Source organism: Bombyx mandarina, chromosome 01, assembly GCF_030267445.1.
Source record: "Bombyx mandarina strain Sakado chromosome 01, ASM3026744v2".
NCBI classification, from domain to species: domain Eukaryota; kingdom Metazoa; phylum Arthropoda; class Insecta; order Lepidoptera; family Bombycidae; genus Bombyx; species Bombyx mandarina.
In genome coordinates, this window is record NC_143208.1 from 7,162,899 (window position 1) to 7,186,272 (window position 23,374).

Genomic DNA, 23,374 nt, shown 5'->3' on the forward strand with positions numbered 1-23,374 from the left:
TCGGTGAGTCGAGTTCGTTACAGTAACCACATTGCGTCCATGTGTCGTGAACGCATTAGTCTGTTTTAATACATCAAAAGCAAAAAATACGAGAATATTGAGTAGTGAATGTTATAAAGTTATTTGGAAATTGAAAGCTGTTAAAATTAATCGAGGTCTGGCTTATCATTTCTTAGCCTTGGAGGGCGCTGTTCAAAACGATTGCGTATGTACACATTTATTAAATTTTGTCCATTTTAATAAAATAATGCAAGCAATACAGTGCGTGCGAAATTTAAGATTTGAAATTTAGCGAATCCAATAACACCGATTATTTGTTAGTTATTTATTTGAGGAACACGTTCCTTTGTTATTCTTAAAATTTGAAAATTTAAGTTATAGAAATCCCTATGAAAAAAAAGACATACCGCTAAGGTTAAATTAAATCTTGGTATTCAAATTTCGTCATAAAATGTAATCCTGATATGACATTAAAAATGTAATCTTAATGATTTCGGAAAGCTAATTTCGTCATTAAGCATAACTCATTTAGTTTAAGTTTTAACAATGTTAGCTGATCCCATGTTCGACTATACTCTATATGTTTTGGAAGATGAATGCATTATTTTTTTCAAAGTTAATATATTATAAAATGTATTGAATGTGAATTTAAATAGTGAATAGGCGATGGGACTTGAATTAATTCGCCCCTACCCCGCGACTTGTCCTCCGACCGCGTCCGACAATTTCGCTGTAGCGATCGACTTTTTTCAATTCATCAACTAGGAGCCGCCGCCTCCACTGCACAACACTTCATCGCCGTTGTGCAAAAATACGCCGACGTATACGCGTCATTAAATACGTACGTCCTCCCCTCACTCCGCCGGTTATCAATGGCATACAACAGTAGAATGAGAGCCCTATCCGTAACGATAAGATTTTTTAACTGTGACGTGATCGTCGACAAATGAACGTGATCAGGTTTGTGATTTTTTGCGTGACCATCGAATTGACATCTTTTTAGTGCAGGAGACTCTACTTAAGCCCGCGGGCCGCGACCCTAAAATCGCGAACTATAACATAGTTACGAACAAAAGCGTCACTGCTCGTAGTGGTGGTATCGTCATCCCGCTCGATGCCCCCGCGCTCGCCAACATCGAGGCATCAGTACATTTGCCGAATCGCACTGCGGGACACTCGCAGATCATTATCGCGTGTTTATCTTCCACCTGATAAGATCGTTTTAAGCAGTAATATCGATGCGCTGCTCGGTATCGGAAGCTCTGTCATTCTGGCGGGCAACCTAAATTCTAAATTGTAAACACATCAGATGGAACTCGCGTACCACAACCCCCAATGCTACATGCCTCGACGCATTAGTCGATAATCTCTCCTTCGATGTCGTCGCTCCGCTAATCCCGACTCTTTACCTGCTAATAATCGCGCACGTTTCCGCCACGAGAACTGTGGTGGATTTGCACACGATTGGCTGATCCACCATCGCTCCCGTTCAGCTCGGACTTTATCCCGTTCCCTTAGGATACCGCTGAAGCTATAGATATCGTAACGTCACACATCATCTCGTTAGACAGGTCATCGAAGTGAGTTGTAGCGGAGGACTTCTTTCATAGCTTCAAATTCCCGACGATGCTAGAGGACTCTTTAAAGCCAAGAATGCTTCGATCCGCGCCTACGATAGGTATCCTACCGAGGAAAATCCTATTCGAATGCGTGCCCTACTACGCGACGTAAAATATCGCATCGCTGAAGTCCGAGATGCCAGATTGTCTAATTTCTTAGAAGGACTCGCATTCTCCCTACGGTCTTACTACCGCTTAGCTCGTACTCTCAAATCGGGTACAATAGTAAGTATGTCCCCACGCGTAGGCCACTCAGGCCGACTCGCGGCGTTCGATGATGACGAAAAAGAGCTGCTGGCCTATACATTGCAAACCCAGTGCACGCCCAGCACTTAATTCGCGGATCCTGTTCATTTAGAATTAATAGAAAGAGAGGTTGAACGCAGAGCCTCCTTACCACCATCGGACGCGTTATCACCCGTCATACCGATGGAAGTTAAAGATTTGATCAAATATCTACGTCCTCGCAAAGCTCCAGGTTCCGACCGTATATCTAACCGTGTTATTAAACTTCTACCTGCCCAGCTCATCGTGATGCTAGCATCTATTTTCAATGCCGCTATGATGAACTGCATCTTTCTCGCGGTGTGGAAAGAAGCGGACGTTATCTGCATACATAGACCGGGTAAATCAAAAAATCATTGATAAACAATTCGTATTTGGCGCAAATCCGTGCCGCGTTTATTCTTGGCAGACTCTACCCCATGATCTGAAAGCGGAGTAAAATGTCGGAACAAGGTGACGCTTTACAAAACTTGCATAAGGCCCGTCATGACTTACGCGAGTGTGGTGTTCGCTCACGCGGCCCGCACACACATAGACACCCTCAAATCCCTACAATCCCGCTTTTGCAGGTTAGCCGTCGGAACTCCATGCTTCGTTAGGAACGTTTCCCTACACGATGACCTGGACTTCGAATCAATCCGGAAACACATGAAGTCAGCGTCAGAAATTGAAATAATCAATAAACATAAAGTTAGAAGACAAAATGACATTTATTTGAATTATTTGAAGGTAATGAAATGTATATTATTGTACATGTCGGCGATAAGCGAGGATTTACACACGTAAGATCCATTACAACAAAAATACAACACAATTTTATGAGACGTTTCATAACGTGAACACTACTCTAAAAGCACTGCCTTAATTTTACATAGTCAGCCATTTTATTTGTTTTGATAGATAAATCAACTACAACTTCTTTTATCAATACAATTGAATTTAATTACTACGAAACGATTAATTAAGTGTACCTAGCTTAATATTGAAAAGAAATATTTAAGTAAACTCTAACAATAACTCCCAAGTTATTTATTCTCCATAAATTACTTTTTAATAAACAAACATTAACATTATTGGTGGGAACAAACTAAATTCATAGATATTTATACCAGGGAGGGGAGTATCACCAAAGAGTGATCAGAAAGAGCGGCAGACCGAGGCTAGGTAATTTTGATATGAGTAGTAGACGTACGTACCTGCCAACTCGGCTTCTTGTAGGCTGCAGTGTCTTGGAAACGTGACTAGCGGACGACACTTAATGGCGGCGGTCAGCTTGACGGCTGGAGAGCTCTCCTCTAAATTAGTTGTTTTCACTAAAACAGGTATGACACTCGCGCAACGACGAGGATGATCGTCCGTAGTAGTTCGTATGGAAAAATTAACACAAGTCCAAAATATTGAAACGTAAAAAGCGGCGGGTGCGCGTACAACGCGCGCGGTGCGGACGGCGAGAGTCTTTTCGAGTAACTGGTCATGCGATAGGTTCGATGACCGCTCGTGAGTTGACAAGTATTAGATCTACCCTCATAAAAAAAGAACCAATTATACATTCTGATAGATGGCGCCACCGTCATTATTTGCTACAACAACTACAATATTTTTTGAAAGTAATCATTAATTCATGTTAACAGGCTTTGTTATTAAAATTTATGCTTATTAATATTTGAGTATTTTGACAGCTGTATGCGTTTTTAAACAATAAATTAAGATTATTTTAAACATTTTCACATATTTTTTGCCTTCGTAATGCTAGCAAAGTCGAGGCGTCGAGGTGAAGCTTCACCGAACGTGTAAGCCAAACTCATAAGGCTCAGCCTGGGAGACTTTTCTAGCATTTGCCCTAGCAACACCAGTGCTACGCTGACTGTACCACTGGATGTAAATCGCGACCTACAAAGAAGATTCGGCGAGAAACTTAGTGGGCTGCGTCTGAGGGTTAATTTTCACGACAAATCCTTTGTCACATTCGATGGGCTCGACGATAACGGTAACGGGAGCTTGGAATACCTAAAATCACCGATAGTAGATCGGTAGGAACCGAATTGACGTGCTTACGGCGACGGTGAATGTTTACAGTTTGGTCGTCTGGATCGGGTACATACAGGTAGTTTCCGGCGGCCACGATTAGGGGGTTGTGGTGCCGCGCCGCTTTTCCGAAGAAACGTACGCTGTCTTCAGATTCTTAAGGATTGAATTCAGTTCTATGTCGTCTACATTCCTCACATATCACGGTGCTCCGACAGCTATCCTGTAAAAATGGGATTAAATGACATGTAAGGTATTTATGAGAGTGCGGGCCGCGTGAGCGAACACTACGCTTGCATAAGTCATGAAAGGACGAATGCAAGTTTTGTAGAGTGTCACCTTATTTCGAAGGGACAATAAACTTAGCTTGTAAATCATCGGGCAAAGTCATCCGAGTAGGAACCAGGTTCGGTCGTGTACCTTCTTTATGTGGGGACGGGGAATGTTATCTCTTTGTCGAGGGTGATGCTTAGTCTTCAAGGCCCACGGTATGGGCTGGCCGAAGAAGGGGATGTGGCGAAAAATACTACCATGCATAATACAGTGTAGAAATTCGAAGTAGATAGTATCGGGAGGGTGACCTCTTTTGAAGAGCACGGTGCTACTTTTTGTGGGGCTGATGTCGATGGGTCATTTTTGGAACTACTGTCCCATTTGACGACTTCCCTCTACACGAGTATTAAATTTCAGTATTATCGGCGAATAGAAGGTCTCCAGCGATCGGGCAATACCGTTAATATACAAACTTAATAATTAGGGGGACAGAGCGGAGCCTTGCGGGATTCTGGCCATTATTTAACGAGAGCTTCCTCTGCTCGTTACCGAAACGAACGGTTCGAGAAGAAGTGTCGTATGATGAGCACGACGCCATCTGACACGCTCATGTTATGTAGTTTGTAAATCAAACCGTTGTGCCAGACTTTATCGAAATCCTTCGTGAGATGGATGAAGAGGGTTCCTGTGAGGACGGGTCTGCGTTTATTAAGCTCTACTAAGATGTACTCCGTAAGGCTGTGCACTTGTTGGACGCACGATTATCCGGCGCGGAATCCATGTTGCTTGTCGACTAGTGTGCCTTTTAAGGTGCCAAAGTTCTAAAGGCGTTTAGGAAGGAGGAGTTCGCAAAATTTACCTATCGCTGGGAGTAAGTTAATCGGACTGTAGCTTGCGGGTTCGTTTTTTAGTTTACCCGGCATATGTATGCCGATAACGTCCGCTTCTTTCCACGGCACGGGAAAGATGCAGTTTGCCATAAAAGCATTTAATATAGTGGTTCAACATAACTATCAGTTGGTTTGGTAATTTTCTTAATAAGAGGTTGCAGATACTGTCGGAGCAGGGGGCTTTCCGTGGCTGTAAGTTTGCTTACACAGCTTCGGTAGTGATAATGAGGGTGGTAACGCATCCAAGAGTGAGATTTAGCGTCGACGACGCATCTGAATTCGGCTTGACTCCGTGGGATTGCCGATTTACTAACTCTTAAGAGGCTCCTAAACTCGGGGAACAGATAAGATGCTGTGGAAGTAATCCTCAATTTATGTTTTCTCATCAAAACAGTGTCCACTAAATATTAAATATAATAAAATAACAGTTCATGTTGCTAATGACAAATAAATATCAACATAAAATAAAATAAGCTAAGATCATGATTAATTATTTTCAATAATGGCGGTTAGCGTCCATTTATACGTTTAGAAAGAGAGTGAATATAACGAGCATCTTGGTGTATTGCAACAAGAAATAAATTTTATTCTGAACGAAAAAGTTTAGCTACCTCAGAACTCTGAAGCGCCACTTAATTTTCATCAACTATCACTATAGCACTGTTCAAATTTTACCTTCAGCGCGGAGGAAACTGACTCTATTGATATAGTAGGAATTGTTTGAGTTAATCCCATCGTATCTTTTTTGACTCTCGCAATACAGGCTTCCGTGGCAGGTTATAGCTCACAATAGAATAGATGGAGTGAAATAAAACCATCTTCCCCGCACTTTGTTGCTTGAGCGCGATGACATGTGTTATTACAAACACGGTTTGCAAAAAGTCTTGACCAGTTGATGAGCCTCTCCTATTATAATATTGCTGTCAGACAGTGACTCAATAATCCCCAATAAAGACATAAAACCTACTACTATTAACAATAATTTTATTGTAGGAGTCATGATATGGACTTAAGTAGCAACGGTATTGCTTAGCGTTTCTCCCACCTATCAAACAGAAAATCGTGGCTGTTTCCCACTGAAAATAGGCGAAATGGTAACGTTTAATATGCAAAATCATAACTATCTATGTATTAATAAACAATAATCGAAATCAATCAACTTTTTTTAGTAAAATGAACTTTTTGAATCAAATTATAATACTAGTAAACTGTAACCAAAGTTAGTACAAAAGAAAAAAATCAAATTTATTTAAAATACAGCTGTAATTATATTTTTGATATTTTTATCGTTCATCTAGTAATTAAAATTTTAAAAATAATAACAAAAACATCGTAAAAAGCGTTATAACAAGACATGCCTAATAAACATATCATATCATAATAAAAATAACCTAGCGCATTTGTTACTAGCGGCCCGCTCCGGCTCCGCTCGGGTCTTTAACAATAAATTTCAACAATATTTGACGTTGTTTTATTTTTAAAAATAAAAGAATACTCATTACGGCAACTATAGTAGTTAGACATATCCTGTCGCGACACTTTTTGTAAATAATGTGTTCTACAAAGTTGTAGTACATTATTTTATTCTGTCATCAATCGTTTTCGCAAGGCACGCGATATAAAGAATATTTTAGGCAATTTTTTACACCTTGGGTTACATTATTGGAGTTTTAGTCATCATCATCATCATCATCAGCCTTTATCTGCCTACTGCTGGACATAGGGCTTCTCCAATGCCTTCCACATAATGCGGTCCTCCGCCTTCCGCATCCAACACTTCCCGCCGTGCGCACTAAGTCGTCAGTCCACCTGGTTGGAGGACGCCCCGCGTTCCTGGTACCCATCCGTGGCCTCTATTCGAGGACTTTCCTCCCCCACCTGGCGTCGCTTTAGTAAGTCGTAGTTTTAGTAAGGATTCATAAGTTTTATAAAAAAAAAATTATAGCCTATGTCACTCGGGAATAGTGTAGCTTCCAAACAGTGACAGAATTTTTCAAATCGGTTCAGTAGTTTCGGAGCCTATTCAATACAAACAAACAAACAAATCTTTCCTCTTTATAATATTAGTATAGAAAAACAAAAAAAAAGGTCTCATGACGGAAAAATATTAATAAACATGAAACGAGAACTTAAAAGATCGCATATTCATTGTTTTTTTGTATTTGAATTTAAGTTTTGTCTCGATTAATTCATATCATTTGTTACAGTTGTTCATCTACATTTCTGAAGACACAACAATTGACGATTGCTTTTCGCAATGCTGCCAGTGCTTGTTTGTATAATAGTTATCGTATTAATCTGTTGTAATGTCATCAGAAGTGTAATCAAACCCGAGAAATTTCCTCCAGGTTTGTAAATTTACTTTCATCATAGTAGTAAAAAAAGAAAATAAGTTGCGGATGGATATGCTCTAATTGTAGGAGCGCTTGTTTAAAGGCTCAGTTTTTAAAATTCTCTTACTGCTTTGATGTTTAGTCATAATTTAGGCAAACTAACAAAACATTAAAAATTATAGTCTTGTTTATGGAATACTACTAAGGCTGTCTTTCTAATCATTAAAAGAATGAGCAGTAGCAAATACATTATAATGCACACTCTGGCCACTAATACTGTTAAAATAAAAAAACAATATTTTTAAATTTAAATTAGGAACCTGTCATTCGCTTAGTAAAATGTGAATTCATCGCGATAGTATTTATCTGATATTAAAATAGAGTAAACCGAAATGCTGAGATAGCATTTCAGAAAATAGATACCGATTTAAAAGTATTTTTTAAGCCCTCTACCCGCTTGGTATTACGGAGTCGTTTGTGTACTGAGCTATTTATTAATAGGGTAAGATCAAATGTTTAGCAAATTTGCTACCGAACCTGTAATGCCGAGGACCATAGATGTGAATTGAAACAAATAAAAATATAAAAGCTTTAATTGAAATTAAATATTGAGTGCTTATTCAGGCTTCGCTATTTCATTAGTTCTAGCACCAGGTTTTCAAGTGGAATACTCCTGTCGAAGCTCTCTGGTGTCACTAATAAATGAAAAGTTTACGCTCAATTCCATATTAAGTGGCGTTCGTTCAACGGGCTCGGCTTTGAAATGTTCTTGAACGAGGAATAAATTTCTTAAATTTTTGCTCTATAATGGACATAATAATATGGACTTAGGAATGTCCGATTATTAGTGATTACTGGAGACCAAGGACGTAAAAACGTCGATGCCGTCGCGCTCGTATCGTGTTAATTTTTTTATTTTTTTGTTGTTTTGGTGGGTGGACGCGTTCACAGCCCACCTGGTGTTAAGTGGTTACTGAAGCCCATACACATCTGCAACGTAAATGAGCCACCCACCTTGAGATATAAGTTATAAGGTCTCAGTATAGTTACAACGGCTGCCCCACCCTTCAAACCGAAACGCATTACTGCTTCACGGCGGAATTAGGCAGGGCGGTGGTACCTACCCGTGCGGACTCACAAGAGGTCCTACCACTAGTAATTAAGCAAATTATAATTCTGCGGGTTTGATTTTTATTACACGATGCTATTCCTTCACCGTGGAAGTCAATCGTGAACTTTTGTTATGTACGTATTTCATTCGAAAAATTGGTACCCGCCTGCGGGATTCGAACACCGGTGCATCGCTGGATACGTATGCACCGGACGTCTTATCTTTTAGGCCACGACGACTTCAGAGTTAAATAATAATATTTATATTTATGTTATGTTCAATATTTATATGTGTCCTCTTATATGGAAACGCACAAATGTATCGCGACGGCAATTACTGTAACCATTCTCGACTAGGCAAATTAGGCTAAGCAATCACTGAACGTATCATCTATTTAGAAGTCCTAGTTTAACTCTAATATCAGTTTAACATATATTACTTATATCAGTAGCAGAGGTACTTAGCAGTTGAAAAATCCGTGAAATTGATTGACGTTCTTGATTTTCAATTACTGATATTGTAATTACTAGAGGTCCCGCAGTAGTCGAAATTCGACTATAATTAATTGAAATTGTATATTTGTACACTATTATGATTGTATTTTATACTTCTATAATCACAAACTTCGCCAAGGCTACACTATAAAATATTAATAAAGAAAAACAATAATTAATCTATTCTCAATTTGACCACAGACGTCAAGAACAAAAGTTTGACAATAAATAGTATGCATGCGTGTGTGCGTCAAATACATGGTATGTAGTGTGTGTAATGTTTTCTTTATTGATTTAATGTATCTTATATGCCTAATTAAAAAAAAAAATAGCATTGTGCACTTCTTCTCTATATTCTCTATAAATGTGGAAAATTTCATACTCCTCCGTTCGCGCAATTTTCGTAAAAAGGGATACAAAGTTTTTGCTTCACGTATCAATATTAATATATAGATATACTTTTATTCAGTTGAGTTTAATTCAAGCTAATAAGAAAGGCTTGTATATATAAAGTATTGTTGTTGTAGTCCTAGAGTACCCCGCTGGTACATAAGGCCCTCACAAGTTGTCTCCAAAATTCAATGTCAAAAATGTTCGCGCCAAATGTCGTTGTTAAAGGGTTCCTTTCGGTTATTGATCAAATAGTTATTTCATATAAAATGTTAATTAACGGTATATATCTATTTATTGTATGTATATTATATTTTCTATAATAATGTATTGTCAATGCTGCATCGCTACATACCAACTATATTTTTATATTTTTCAGAATTTCTCTAAATTAAACGGTTGCCTGAAAGAAATCGTTTTTAGCGATAAAACCGCCTATTGTACAAATCTATTTGACTGTTTTTAAATGTGAATTGTTTTTTGTTGTGCAATAAAGTGTATTCTCTCTCTCTCTCTCTTTCTTGTTTTGGGTTTCACAAATTACTTAAATTGAAGGACATGCAGGTCTTTAGCCCACAGAGTCCCGATCACGACGATGGGGATGCCATTGTTGTGTCCGTGCCCACAGATCCAGACTTTCTGAACCAATGGTTCATGGCTCCTGGTAGCCTTGCTGCGCGGATTAGCTCACATTGGTTTCACGGTCAATACTCCCTGGGCTAACCCTCCTCCTTTTGCATCCGGGCTTGGGACCGGCAATGGCGGAGTTTTATATCTGGTGTACAAAGCATTATTCTATATTTGTGTTGTTCAAGATTATTTAGATTTTAAATAATTATCTGTACACAAATTAATTACTGAAGTCAAGTGGACTAATTAAGAATGGTAGGTATAGAGCCTAAAAATAATATTAATTTTTTTCAAAACAGTACACTTTTAAATATTTATAGAAACTAGTTTTATGTTGATGCCGATCAAATTTAAATATGAATTTACGTCAGTTTCTGAACACTTGCGCAATTCTGAATTTGTTATGCGTACTTAATTCGTAGTATGTTTTTTTAATTATAATCATTAAATATTTATGAGACTGAAGTCATTAAAATTGTTTTGTGTATTATTTACTACTACAGTGTACTGTCTAAGCGCAAAATAACTATCTAACTAGTGCTTAGTAATTGTGCTTTCTGTAATGGTAAAATGTTAACATGGTAATATTCAATTTTGCTATTAAATGAAATTCACTTATACGTTTTTTTTATTTTTTATTTCTTAGATGGGTGGACGAGCTCAAAGCCCACCTGGTGTTAAGTGGTTACTGGAGCCCATAGACATCTACAACGTAAATGCGCCACCCACCTTGAGATATAAGTTCTAAGGTTTCAAGTTTAGTTACAACGGCTGTCCTACCCTTCAAACCGAAACGCATTACTGCTTCACGGCAGAAATAGGCAGGGTGGTGGTACCTACGCGCGCGGACTCTCAAGAGGTCCTACCAACAGTAATTACGCAAATTATAATTTTGCGGGTTTGATTTTTATTACACGATGTTATTCCTTCATCGTGGAAGTCAATCGTGAACATTTGTTGAGTACGTATTTCATGAGAAACATTGGTACCCGCCTGCGGGATTCGAACACCGGTGCATCGCTTCAACACGAATGCACCGGACGTCTTATCTTTTAGGCCACGACGACTTCAAGTTGAGCTGTAAATGCATTTGAACATTCTAGGTCCGATATGGTATCCATTTTTTGGCAGCAGCTCAATTGTTCAACAAATGACAAGCAAACACGGGTCGCAGTGGAAAGCGTTACTGGAACTTTCGAAACAGTGGTCCACTCAAGTTCTCGGCTTAAAACTGGGAAGAGAATTAGTGGTCGTCGTCTACGGGGAGAAGAATGTTCGTCAAGTGTTCTCGGAATCCGAGTTCGACGGTCGACCGAACTCTTTCTTCTATCAGTTGAGATGTCTCGGAAAACGACTCGGTGAGTAATTGCTTGGATTTTAGAAAATCCTTCTATGATAAACACGCTAGCGTCTTGTATTGTGAACTAGGTTAAACTTCGTTTCCCCGAATTGCTTGACGCGGAAATAAATAGTACGATATTCTGATAACATTGTCTTTTTTCGTATGAAAGACATCTTGCTTTGCGATGTGGAGGTATTAATCGGTAAGAAAATAATTTTCCATGGGTTCTAATTTTTACAAAACATCTAATCTACGATGGGTTGGACTAGAGCAGGGATTCTCAAAGTACTTTGGGTAAAATATCCCTTTTCCAAAATAAACCTAAGTACTCCATAGCCAAATTACTTTAAGATCTTATGTCTAATCCTTTTTCCTGAAACAAAATACTTACTAATTTAAAAAGATTGCGGTTTGTTAAGTTATCGTGGGTCTGATTCCTAAAAGTAAGAAACACAAAAGGAATGAATAAATATACATTATAATATATGTCATATTTAGATCATATTTAAGTCATATTGAGGTCATAGTGAGATTATAGTGAGGTCATAGTGAAGTCACAGTGAGGTCATAGTAGGGTCATAGTGAGGTCATAGTGAGGTCATAGTGTGGTCATATTGAGGTCATATTGAAGTCATATTGAGGTCATATTGAAGTAATATTTAGTTCATTTTAGTGCGGTACTATTTTGCTAAAATGAGTAGGACTGAAAAATAATTTGGCTTATACGTTTTGTCAAGGACAACAAGAAATCGCAAGTCAACATAATTGCGAAGGCTTAATAAGGATTACCTAGGTTGTGGATACACAGACTGAGATGACAACAAATCGCTATATAAGAGTCCATTAGCAGTTTGAATATTCGTCCATAGATCGGTCTCCTGAGTTTCTAAGTGGGTAGCGATTTCGATCCGGTAGTAGCTCCATTCGCCAAGCAACTGCCTTTGAGTTGCTAGATCTTCTTCGGAGACGTTCGAGCAGATGTTAGTAAATTTCACCCCTCCTACCCGTGCTTGCCTTACCCATCCCACTTGTCCCGGTGAAACTGGCAAGGAGTCCGGGCCACCAGTAATACTCACAAAAAAGCTTGAATATCTTTAGTCATTACATACTTTGGCATATACATTGAAATATTTAACAGCTTCAGTATTTTTCTGATGTACTTACTGTAGGTAAGTACTGATACCTAAAATAAAATTAGAAATTTCGAGAACCATACAACGTACGAAAGGATGATACATATATAAGTGAATTTTTGAATAACCAATATTTTCTGTTTGAGCTGTAACAATGTTGCTCCTTGGCAAGAGTTTTGCTGATTTTCCGTCTAAATTTCGATGACCTGAGCTTACAGTTGCGGGCATCGGAATAGTTACAGCATACCGCAAAACACAGTTTCCTCTAATGAAGATTGTTGGTTCAGTCTCTACCTTTCTTTGTTGTAAGGTCCTAAACTATAAAACCTAGTTTATCTGTATCATTGATTCTTAAAGTATGTATTTGTTTTCGTATTGATATATTATTATTTATTGTAAATTACAGAGTATAAATTAAATTTAAGATGCTAAAACACTTTTATTATATTCAACAGACTCAGGTCACAAATATAGCGAAATCTATTAAAAATAGGTATACATAAATGTGTTGCTTTGTTTGAAACTATTGCAAATATCGCGTTTAATGCTATGCTATTTTTAATTTTAATTATATTGAATGATATTTAATAAAAGTGAGATATCTTAAAAAAAGTTTGATGTATTTTATGGAAAATATATTTTATAATCATTAAAACCTTATATTTATAGCTTACCCTAAACCTCACCTTACCTTAAACTTTTTAAGTATTAATATCCTTATTTATTTATTAATCGGTAGATGAAACAAATTTCCGACTGTTCCGTCGACGAAAATAGTGACATCATTATATTTAAAATAACTGAGATCGACCGCTCGCCGAAATATACATATTAAAGGTAACATTTTTAATTTTGTGGTAATACCATTTCGACATTTCAGGCGTCACCTTTGTTGATGGTCCTCTTTGGCGAGAACACAGACAGTTCACTGTAAAACATTTAAAGAATGTTGGTTTTGGTAAGACATCGATGGAACTGGAAATCCAAAACGAATTGAAGTTGTTACGTGAATACATAAATGATAATAAACATAAGCCAATAAAAGTTGATAGTATGTTCTCATCGGCCGTAATGAATGTTTTATGGAAGTATGTAGCAGGTACGTAAAGGCTGGCTCCGGCTTCTGGCTCGTTATAGTTCGTTGTAAGCGAAAACCACAATTTTATCTTTGCATTGTCTGCGCTATAACTTTGATTACTTCACCATGGAAAAGAACCAGCTTCTTTGAATTCTGATTCACAATCGACGAGCGATCGAATTCGCGTCTAACGACATAATTCTCATCATTTGTTACAGTCCGTGGGTCTTTGTGTTGTGAATAGCAAAATTTTAATAGACTACCTTGTCATTTTCGCAAAATAAAGTGATGATTCTCAATACGTATGCCTCTTTTTAAATAATGCTTGCTAGATCGGCAACAATTATTTGGTGTAAAATTTACTAATACTAAATGCTTGCTGTAAAAATATAATAATGATATTTATTTGTTCCATTGTAACAAAGAAAACTACTTAAATGTTCTAACATATATACATGCATACATGTAGATATATGGGTATAGAATAACATCGCTGTGCAAAATCTTATGGGAATAATTTATAAATACGAATAAGTACCGGTAGTGGTAAGTATTCTCTTCGCATAGATGTGTACCACTAACTGGTTTCGATTGCGAAATTAGTGACATGATAGTGATTATGACAATAATGTTGAGACTTGGACCTATTGTCCAAGATATTCAATGGGTTCCGGTAACCAATTAATACCTCGACGGTAAAATCCGTCTGCTGATTTACAGTAATACATGAACTATAAATATATTTGAACGGAACGATGTAGTATTGTGAGATGAGATGTAGCTAGAGTCTTAATCTTTTATTAGATTCAGTTAATCTTACAGTCTGAGAATGATAGATACCTAAGTGGGTTTCTATAGGTTCTTAAAACCATACGTTTGAAATCGTGTAAGGAAATTAGAATTTAGATAGGTATAAAAAATACGCGGATTTTAGTCCAATTAATTACATCAATGAAAGCGTAACAACGTTTTCATTATTAAAAAAAAATTAAACTAATAATGTATGGTAATTGGCTTGCAAAAGTTTGTCAGTTAGACGATAGTTTAGAGGTTTCTGAAGTATTTACATAAATTAGAACAACACAAGGAAATAACATCATGTAATTAAAGTTGATTTCAAAGAATTCGAATCATGAACGTGCTACGCTTGTAAATCTTGAATGTCAACACAAATTTCCTAAATTACCTGACAAGCTAATTAGCGAACTTCTATGTCGAGTTCTCATGCTAAGACACGAGTTTGAAATTGAAATCGCAGTTTTGTGAGAATTCCATCACACTGTGAGGAATTCTCGGAACCACCGGTGCGTCATTTAATCCACAACTTGATACTTAATTATGATAAGCAAGTAATAAGATGACATAATAATGTAATGTTAATTTTGTGATTCTGGTTTATATGTGGACATTTTGAATGGTTACTGGTTGGATAAAAATGTCGCACAGAGACAGTTTATATACTGAAATATTTAAATCAGAAAACTGCTTCATTCCCCATTCATAGGCAGAATGCTGGTACCTACCCGCAAGAGCTGCTTACGTCGCATCAGTATTTAATAGATATACATATTTTATACTAGAGGATGACCGAGCTTGGCTCGGTTTTTTTTGTTGATAAATTGTGTTTTTTAGAAATTATATTTTAATACGAATTACATATTGATATTATATTATTTGTTACTTTCTTTCAATAAAAAAAGTTTATTATTAAGTTGATTATCGATACCTTATCGATTATTGATTATTGAAAACACAAATAAAACAACATTTTCTGAAAATAAATCGTAGCTAGATCGATTTATCGCCCCCGAAATCCCCTGTATACTAAATTTTATGAAAATTGTTGGAGTCGTTTCCAAGATTCAGATTATATATATTTATACAAGAATTGCTCGTTTAAAGATATAAGATAAGATATATTTAAATGTTGATCCATAACGAAAGTTCGACATTTATGGTCTTGAAGAGGAGCATCCAACTCCTGAATTAATTTGATTATGATTACTTTCCAGGCGAGAGAATCAGAGAAGACAAATTAGAACGTTTACTTGAACTATTCTATTTGAGATCGAAGGCGTTCACTTTGACTGGTGGCTTGCTAAGCCAAATACCTTGGTGCAGGTTCATTATACCCGGCCTAAGTGGGTACAAACTAATAGTTGACTTGAACCAGCAGATATCTGAAATTATTGAGGTGAGAGACTATCGATTTCACGTTCACAAAGATTCTAAGTCGAATTCCGGTAAGTTTATTTCACGGAATGTAATTGTAAAGAATTTCTATAGACTCGTTAACCACATTTTGACTTTTTCGAAGCGACTCGATGAGATTAACGAATATGTACAGTAAAGCATAAACAAAATAGTTATTGTTAAAAAAAAACGAATTAATAATTTTTTTATAATTTCAGGAAGCCATAAAAAAGCATTTAAACAAAGAAGTGCAACAAAACGATTTTATATATTCGTTCTTAGATGAAATGAACGAAGAGAACAAGGCATCATTTACGTGTAAGTTTTTATTTATTTATTGTAATAACTAATGTTCAACCAATAATCGAAATTCGACCCTTATCACCGACACCTCAACTCATTTCATTCAATCATTTTAATGAGAATAATTCTTTTCAGTAAAAATTACATTATCAACAATAAGGTTAATAATTACTTAGAAAAAATAAATAATAGTTTAAAAAAACTAACCAGATACGCTTTTATAGAAAATCCAACTAAAAAATAGAAAATAAATTTTAATAAAATTGAATTAAAAATAATGTAAAAAAATATGATTTGATTGTAAAAAAAGCATGGGGTGCATGGTATCAGTAGTTATAAATATTTTATGAACAGATATGAGTAGAAGGGATATTTTGATAATATCCTGAAAAGCACCCTACGCTTTTTTACAGTAAAAACATTTTTTCTTACACTATTTTTAACTAAATTTTATTAAAATGTATTTTCTTTTGTTTAGTTGGACTTTCTATAAAAGCGTATTTGGTTTTAGTTTTTTTAAACTATTTGTTTTTTCATTTATTAGTTGAATTTCAATTTTTTCAATTTTTTTTTCATTTTTGTTTTTAATATTGAATTGTCATCAGTCTTTAATAAGTACCAAATTTCGAGTTAATCCCACGTTTTGAAGGGGGTCAAAATCATGTTTAAAGATTCCGTTACAAACATACATACGTCTGAAGCTAATAAAAGCGTATCAATAGTCGTTTTGACATACAGACGAGAAACTGGTAATCCTTAGCTATTTTGTCAGTCCCTATTTAACATATATGGATGGACATATACACTGAAATAAGTATTTAATTAAAATCAATGATTTACGTTTTTTTTTTATATAAATATCCACAGTCCTTTGAATTGCTAAACAGAATTCATTTTTTAAATGGTTTTACAGACGATCAGCTGAAAACCGTGTGCCTTGATCTAATAATAGCTGGATCCCAAACAACAGGGAACGCTGTTAAGTTTGCTCTTCTATCAGTTTTGCGAAACAAAAACATTCAAGAAAAAATCTTCAATGAAATAGAAAACACCATTGGCGATTCTATGCCTTGCTGGGCTGACAGTAGCAAGTATGAAAACATTTTTTTAAAGTCAATATTAAGTCAATGGTTCACGAGTCTCCAACGTAATTGAGGACAACTGATAAGTACTTATATTCGATAATAATATAAATGGGACTAGTCGTAGCTTCATAGATAAGGAAGACACCCGGTGCATTCGTGGATCGTTTTCAAATTTGGGGCCAAATGCGAGTTATCTGATTTAATTCTCATAACCTTAATGTTACCGTAATTTTAAGTACAGTAAACTTGTTGTTATAACAACAGGCACGTGGTCCTATTACTATATATTCGTAAACAAATTCAAATTGTAACTTGTTTGCCATTTTTCCAGTAATGCGTGTTCAAATTCGGTAATTTTATTTAATCAGTATATAAAACAATAATAAAGGAAAACTAACTGGATATTAGAACATTATTAACAACAAAAGAAGTACGATTTATAAACTTTAAAAAAAGTTTCTATTTAAATTGTCATCCGTGTTGCCGTTATCAAATGCGTAAAATGAAAAATATTAATTAATATTATATAATATGATCAATAAATGAGTGATTGGCTTGAATTTGATGAAGCATTTTTATTCAGAACACGCCTAAATACAAAATAATGGACAATTAGAGAAAGTTTAAATTCATGAAATCGTTACTTTAAAGGACCCTCGTATTGAGCGATGCGTCTCAAAATTTTCAGGTACTAATTTTTCGAATAAAATACATGATATGTATTTAACAAATGTTCAGAAATTACTTCCACTGTGAAGGAATAACATGATGGATTATGGGACGCTCCGTGTGGAATATCCCCCTGATTGGCGGCTATTCATAAGTAGCTTTATTAAGTCCCTGTCGCTGTTGTTTGTTCTACATATGGTTCAGTCTATCTTTTAGTTCAGTTCGTCTTTACTACAAATATATCTAGGTATCTCAGGGGTACAGGTATTGTTTGATGCTTCCAGTGTTTCTCCTACGAAGGCTTTCATATGGTCACCACAGAATTTCCCAAGGCTATTTCGGTACCTATCTAGTTGTCGGGATATTGATACTATAGATTTCTTAAGAGGGAAAGGTCGATTTTATTTTATTCTTCATATTATTTTCCCTGTTCAAAATACAAAGAATTAATCAATCTTACCCGAATGTATTAAGCATGTTTCTCTAACTGTTAAAAATGTATTTACTTACCAAGAATTGGCCGTGAAATATTTCACGTATTTAAGCAATGAAAATAAATAAGAAAATATATCTTCAAGACCCGATACAATACACGATGATAAATATTTTATTATAAACCATCTCCCGCGAACTAAGACAGAATTATAAGCATTTGAGTACATTACTTTGATCTGTCTTTCATCTGTCCAATAATTTTACACGTAAGACATATTATGTACATTTGGGTATTCTCCGAAACAAATTTAACGTTGTTTCTGAGAAAAAAAGTACAGGGTGGTAGACAAGCGGTAGGTGGCACTTATTTGGCACTCAGACATACTAATATCCACTCAGACTTTCATATTGGACTTGATGTTGTTTATAACATCAAAGCTAAAAAACAAATTAAAAAAATATGAGAAAAATTAAGTGATAAGTTATTCTTTTACTGGCTGTTGAACATTGAGTGAACACGGAATGTTTTTATCACGAAAACGCCTTTTTCAAATGTAAAGTATGTCCTTTATTGACACTTATTTTTATTAGTTTCACCTGTACATCATTATCTTCAATGCAACGGAATCATTCAAGGTACTTTTTACATACTTTAAGGCGTCCAAATAAGTTGCTCATATTCGCACGCTTCAAGCTCCGCGTCGCAATTTATATTTTATCTATTACTTTTATGTTTTAATATTGGCTACGATCGTTACAATAACAAATAATAACTTAAACGTCACAAGTTAGGCATATACAATCCATAGAACAACGTTAAATATAATATTACTCTAACCCCTACTCAAACAATTATAGACACGAAATATGATTATATAAAATGAAAAAGGTGCTTATTACTGTAACGGTTTCTAGCAAATATCATTGAAATATAATTTTAAAGTACTCTTTTACTTACAGACTCGTATATACATCGGCATTTCTGCTGGAAGTAATGAGAGTTCACACAATAGCGCCCCTGGCTGGTCCTCGAAGAGTTTTACAGGACACAGTCATTGACGGCTACGTTATACCTAAAGAGACGACGGTTCTGATATCCTTGGCCGATATTCATTTGGATCCGAATCTGTGGCCAGATCCTCACGAAATAAAGCCGGAGAGGTTTATCGACGAAAAAGGATTATCGAAAAGTAATGAACACATCTATCCTTTCGGATCAGGTAAGCTACAAAACCTATACGTTTTTCTTAAAAGCCTTTGTGTATTTTTTTTTGACCCAATTAATATAATGTTTTATTTATTTATTTTTATAGCGTTAACTATTGCGAAGTTGTTTTCAATTATCTAATCATTTTATTAAACACTAGCGACCCGCCCTCGCTTCGCTTCGGAAACATTAAAACACACATGAAACCAAAAAAATAAAATTAAAAAAAATTAAAAAAAAAGTAGCCTATGTTCATCAGGGACAATGTCGGCTTCTAATGGAAAAATAATTTTTCAAATCGGTCCAGTAGTTTCGGAGCCTATTCGAAACAAACAAACAAACAAATCTTTCCTCTTTATAATATTAGTATCGATTAGTATAGATATTTCAAAACAAACGCTTTGTGATCGATAGAAAATGGTAATTAGTGCTATTTACATATTTATGTGCCCAAATATGTACTTTGAAAAGTTCTTCAGAATTACGCGTTGTGAAAACCTAACGTTTGCATTGACATACAAGTAAGTCTGTCACAAAAAAGGTTAGTTCGTATTGCTGGTGGCTTCAATTCAGATTATTTTAAGGAAACTAAATCATAATAACTATTATGACGGTTTCCAATTATAAAATTCTAAGATAAGCTTATAATAATTATTATAAGTGTGCCAGTGGTTAGTTCAAATTACTCAAACCCGTTATTTAAGACAAAGGATCCATCTAGGATCTGTTTTAGTAACAGTTCATTTGTTAATAAGTGTGAATATCGTTACCAATTCGAGACATCTAGTCGATTCTCAATTTTAATTCTATAATGGCTGTGCCGACCAACTCTGTTGTGTAAAATTAAAAAATTATAAAATATACATATTGTTTTTTATGTTTTATTTAAGAATTACCACCAACAAATTTTATTTAGTTACAGGAAATTTAAAAATGAAAACATAAAAAGTCCATAAAACAGCAATGTTTTTTAAAATAAATAATTGCTTAAACAGTTGGATTTATTTAGGTAGTAATAAATTCCAAAATTAAAAGAGGTGTGACAATTTCTTCTTTTACGTACTGACTCTTCGGTAATTGATATTCTATGATATGATTATATTTTATTCAACAAAGACCTTTATTAATTTATTCCTAAAAAAAAACTTGGAATTTAATTAATATATTATTTTATATTATACTATTATTATATTATTAAACTATAATACTTATTTAGCAACTCTAATTGCTTATAGAGTATTTTAATTGAATTAATTTGTCATAAAACGAGCAGTCCGTAAAATTATCTTTTCTTCTAGTTAGAGTATCGCATGGCTGCCCGTACTTACATAGGATTTGAATTACGACAACAATGTTGAATTTATATGTGACACGCGTTGAAATGTACTAAAATTTGATTGTAAAGTATCTATTTAAAGGACGAGAAGGAATGGTCTTTGAATTTTCAATTTTATTGCAAGCACAGGAAGCCATCTCGACAATGCAGCTCTCCCGGTCGCTGACGTAATTTCTGAGCTCGGTTTATTGTTTGGTACCGTTGGAGAAATCCACTTAGTCCGATCAAGTGACATTCTGCAGCGTTCACCATGAAAGGAATAGACGATAGCGAATGCACTATGAGAATTTTTGCTCCTAAGATGTTCACATTGCACAGCTTAGAGTTGATCAATAAATTTAATGTGCTTTGTAAACGTTTAGTTCCTTTAAAACTTCCGTAATAAAATTGTGGCCTTAACTTATTACGGCAGTATTAATTACTGTATTATATTATAATTCGCAATTTATATTTTGCACTAACTCAAAGAAATTTTTACAGAGGTTTTTGCTTAAATGGGTGGACAAGCATGCAGCCCACCTGGTCTTAAGCGGTACCGGAATCCATAGACGATAACAATATAAATGGCGCCACCCACACGAGTCTTAAGTTTTTCATAATGCAACGGCTGCCCCTTCGTTCAAAGCAAAATGGATTGCTTCGCGGCAGAAATTGCTAGGCTGGTGGTACCTACCCGTACGGGCTCACAAGACATCCCACCAACAACAGTTACGCAAATTGCAATTTTTTCAGGTTTGATTTTTAATACAAGATGATATTCCTTCACCGTGGAAGTCATTCGTGAATAATTGTAAAATATAAATTTTATTGGTACTTGCCTCCAGAATTTGAGCACCGGCACTGTCGCATCGAGTTAACCGAGCGTCTTATCCTTTAGTTAGGAGACGAAGAGCGATAACTGGTCATCATCCTCGTCGAACCCGTCGCTTGTGACGAAGGGCTCGACGAGCGAATTAACCCATAGATACAGCCCACTGAGTTTCTCCGTGAGTTCTTCCGAGCCGGCGGTAGACTCTGCAAAGCACTGCTCTTGCTAGGGTTAAGGTTACGCTGAAATAGCCTCTCAAGGCTATCAGCTTAGGAAGAAAAAAAGAGCGACAACTATGACCGTGATTTCATCTAAACTTTTAAATATCTATTCTAAGAAAAAAAAAACCGAATAAAATTAAAGAACGAAACTAATAATTTATGTCTTAAAACTTCAACAGGTCGGAGACGCTGCCCAGGCGATTCGCTGGCCAGGTCTTTCGTCTTTATCATATTTGTTGGGATCCTGCAGAAGTACAGAATAGACTGTGTCAATGGAGTATTGCCGTCTAACGAAGCTGACATAGGCTTGCTTGCGGCTCCAAAACCTTTTGTCGCTAATTTCGTATCAAGAAAGTAAATCGCCCAAAAATCTATTTTATGATTGTGACCTGGTGGTCATTAGGTTAATGTCTGTGTTTGGTTTTAAACTACTGTTTTTGTATGTAGTTTGTAGTTTCAAAAGTGTAACTAGTAAGCATTTATTATATTATAGTTATTAAATTAAGTTACGAACTAACTGTATATTTTCTCTTCTCACGGTTTGAAGTCACGTGAAGCGTGAAATATTTTATTTGTTAAAACTTACCTCATTTAAGGGAGATATAGATTGTTCAATTCTTTACCGCAAGCGTACATTGAGTTTTCTTGCATTGTATGGTTTCTAAGAAGTCATTGTAGGGGCATGAAATGCAGAGCCATTGAGGATCATTGAGACAAAGCTTGGGGTGGACTATGTCCAGACGTGGACGTCTGTGGGCTAAAACAAGAAGAAGAAGATTTTTTTTTATTGCTTACATGGGTGGACGAGCTCTCAGCCCACCTGGTGTCAAGTGGTTACTGGAGCCCATAGACATCCACAACGCAAATGCGCCACCCACCCTGAGATATAAGTTCCAAGGTCTCAAGTATAGTTACTCAAGTAAATTATAATTATATTAATAAAATACAACTACTGGATCCACGACGTATTGTGATCTGGCTCGGATTGATGCCACCTCTCTGCCGGAAAGCAATGATTCCGGGTAGAAGGACAGGATAGCCGCAGTACAATAAAATTTAGCCTAAAAACTCATGTCTTAAGGTGTATGATCGCATAGCATTGTAATATCTATGAGTTCTTAAGCTGTCCTACTTTAGATTGGGTGATCCACTTCAACAACGGTCAGCGTGAGTGTACGAGACTCATATTTCGCAATATAATAATAGCAACTGAAGAAATATTTTAAATCTGGTCCGCGCCCAGTCAAGTCATTATGAATGCTTTTTTACAATTTTATATAAGGTCTTATAAGGTAGTTCAAATGGAAACAATACTTATTTGAGTTACTCTTATAAGTCAAAAGTTTATTGTACTGTTTTGAACTCCATGTTTAAGGAGTATTGAATAATTTAAAATAAATTGTACTTTTACGCTTGTAATTGAGAATTTTCTGTAATATTTACACTATACAATAAAAACTGTTTCAATTCTTCTAGTTTTGACATTAATGAGTGTTAAAAACTTCAGGAATACG

At 35.7% G+C, this 23,374-nt stretch overlaps 1 protein-coding gene across 4 annotated transcripts; it reads left to right on the forward strand.

Moving 5' to 3' along the window:
• Nucleotides 1-23,345, forward strand: Cyp305b1 (cytochrome P450 Cyp305B1). Of its 4 annotated transcripts, none has more exons than XM_028176382.2 (9): nt 1-205; nt 7,300-7,440; nt 11,154-11,408; nt 13,406-13,624; nt 15,616-15,797; nt 16,015-16,114; nt 17,013-17,190; nt 19,249-19,508; nt 22,040-23,345. In XM_028176382.2, the coding sequence occupies exons 2-9, from the start codon at nt 7,350-7,352 to the stop codon at nt 22,216-22,218; spliced, it is 1,464 nt and encodes a 487-aa protein (XP_028032183.2). In that variant the 5' UTR covers nt 1-205; nt 7,300-7,349; the 3' UTR covers nt 22,219-23,345. The 4 variants fall into 4 exon arrangements, with proteins under 4 accessions (XP_028032183.2, XP_028032185.2, XP_089584679.1 ...); XM_028176384.2 differs by having other exon boundaries at nt 1-201; XM_089728553.1 differs by lacking the exon at nt 1-205 and adding an exon at nt 2,889-3,226.
• Nucleotides 23,346-23,374: the final 29 nt, after the last annotated feature.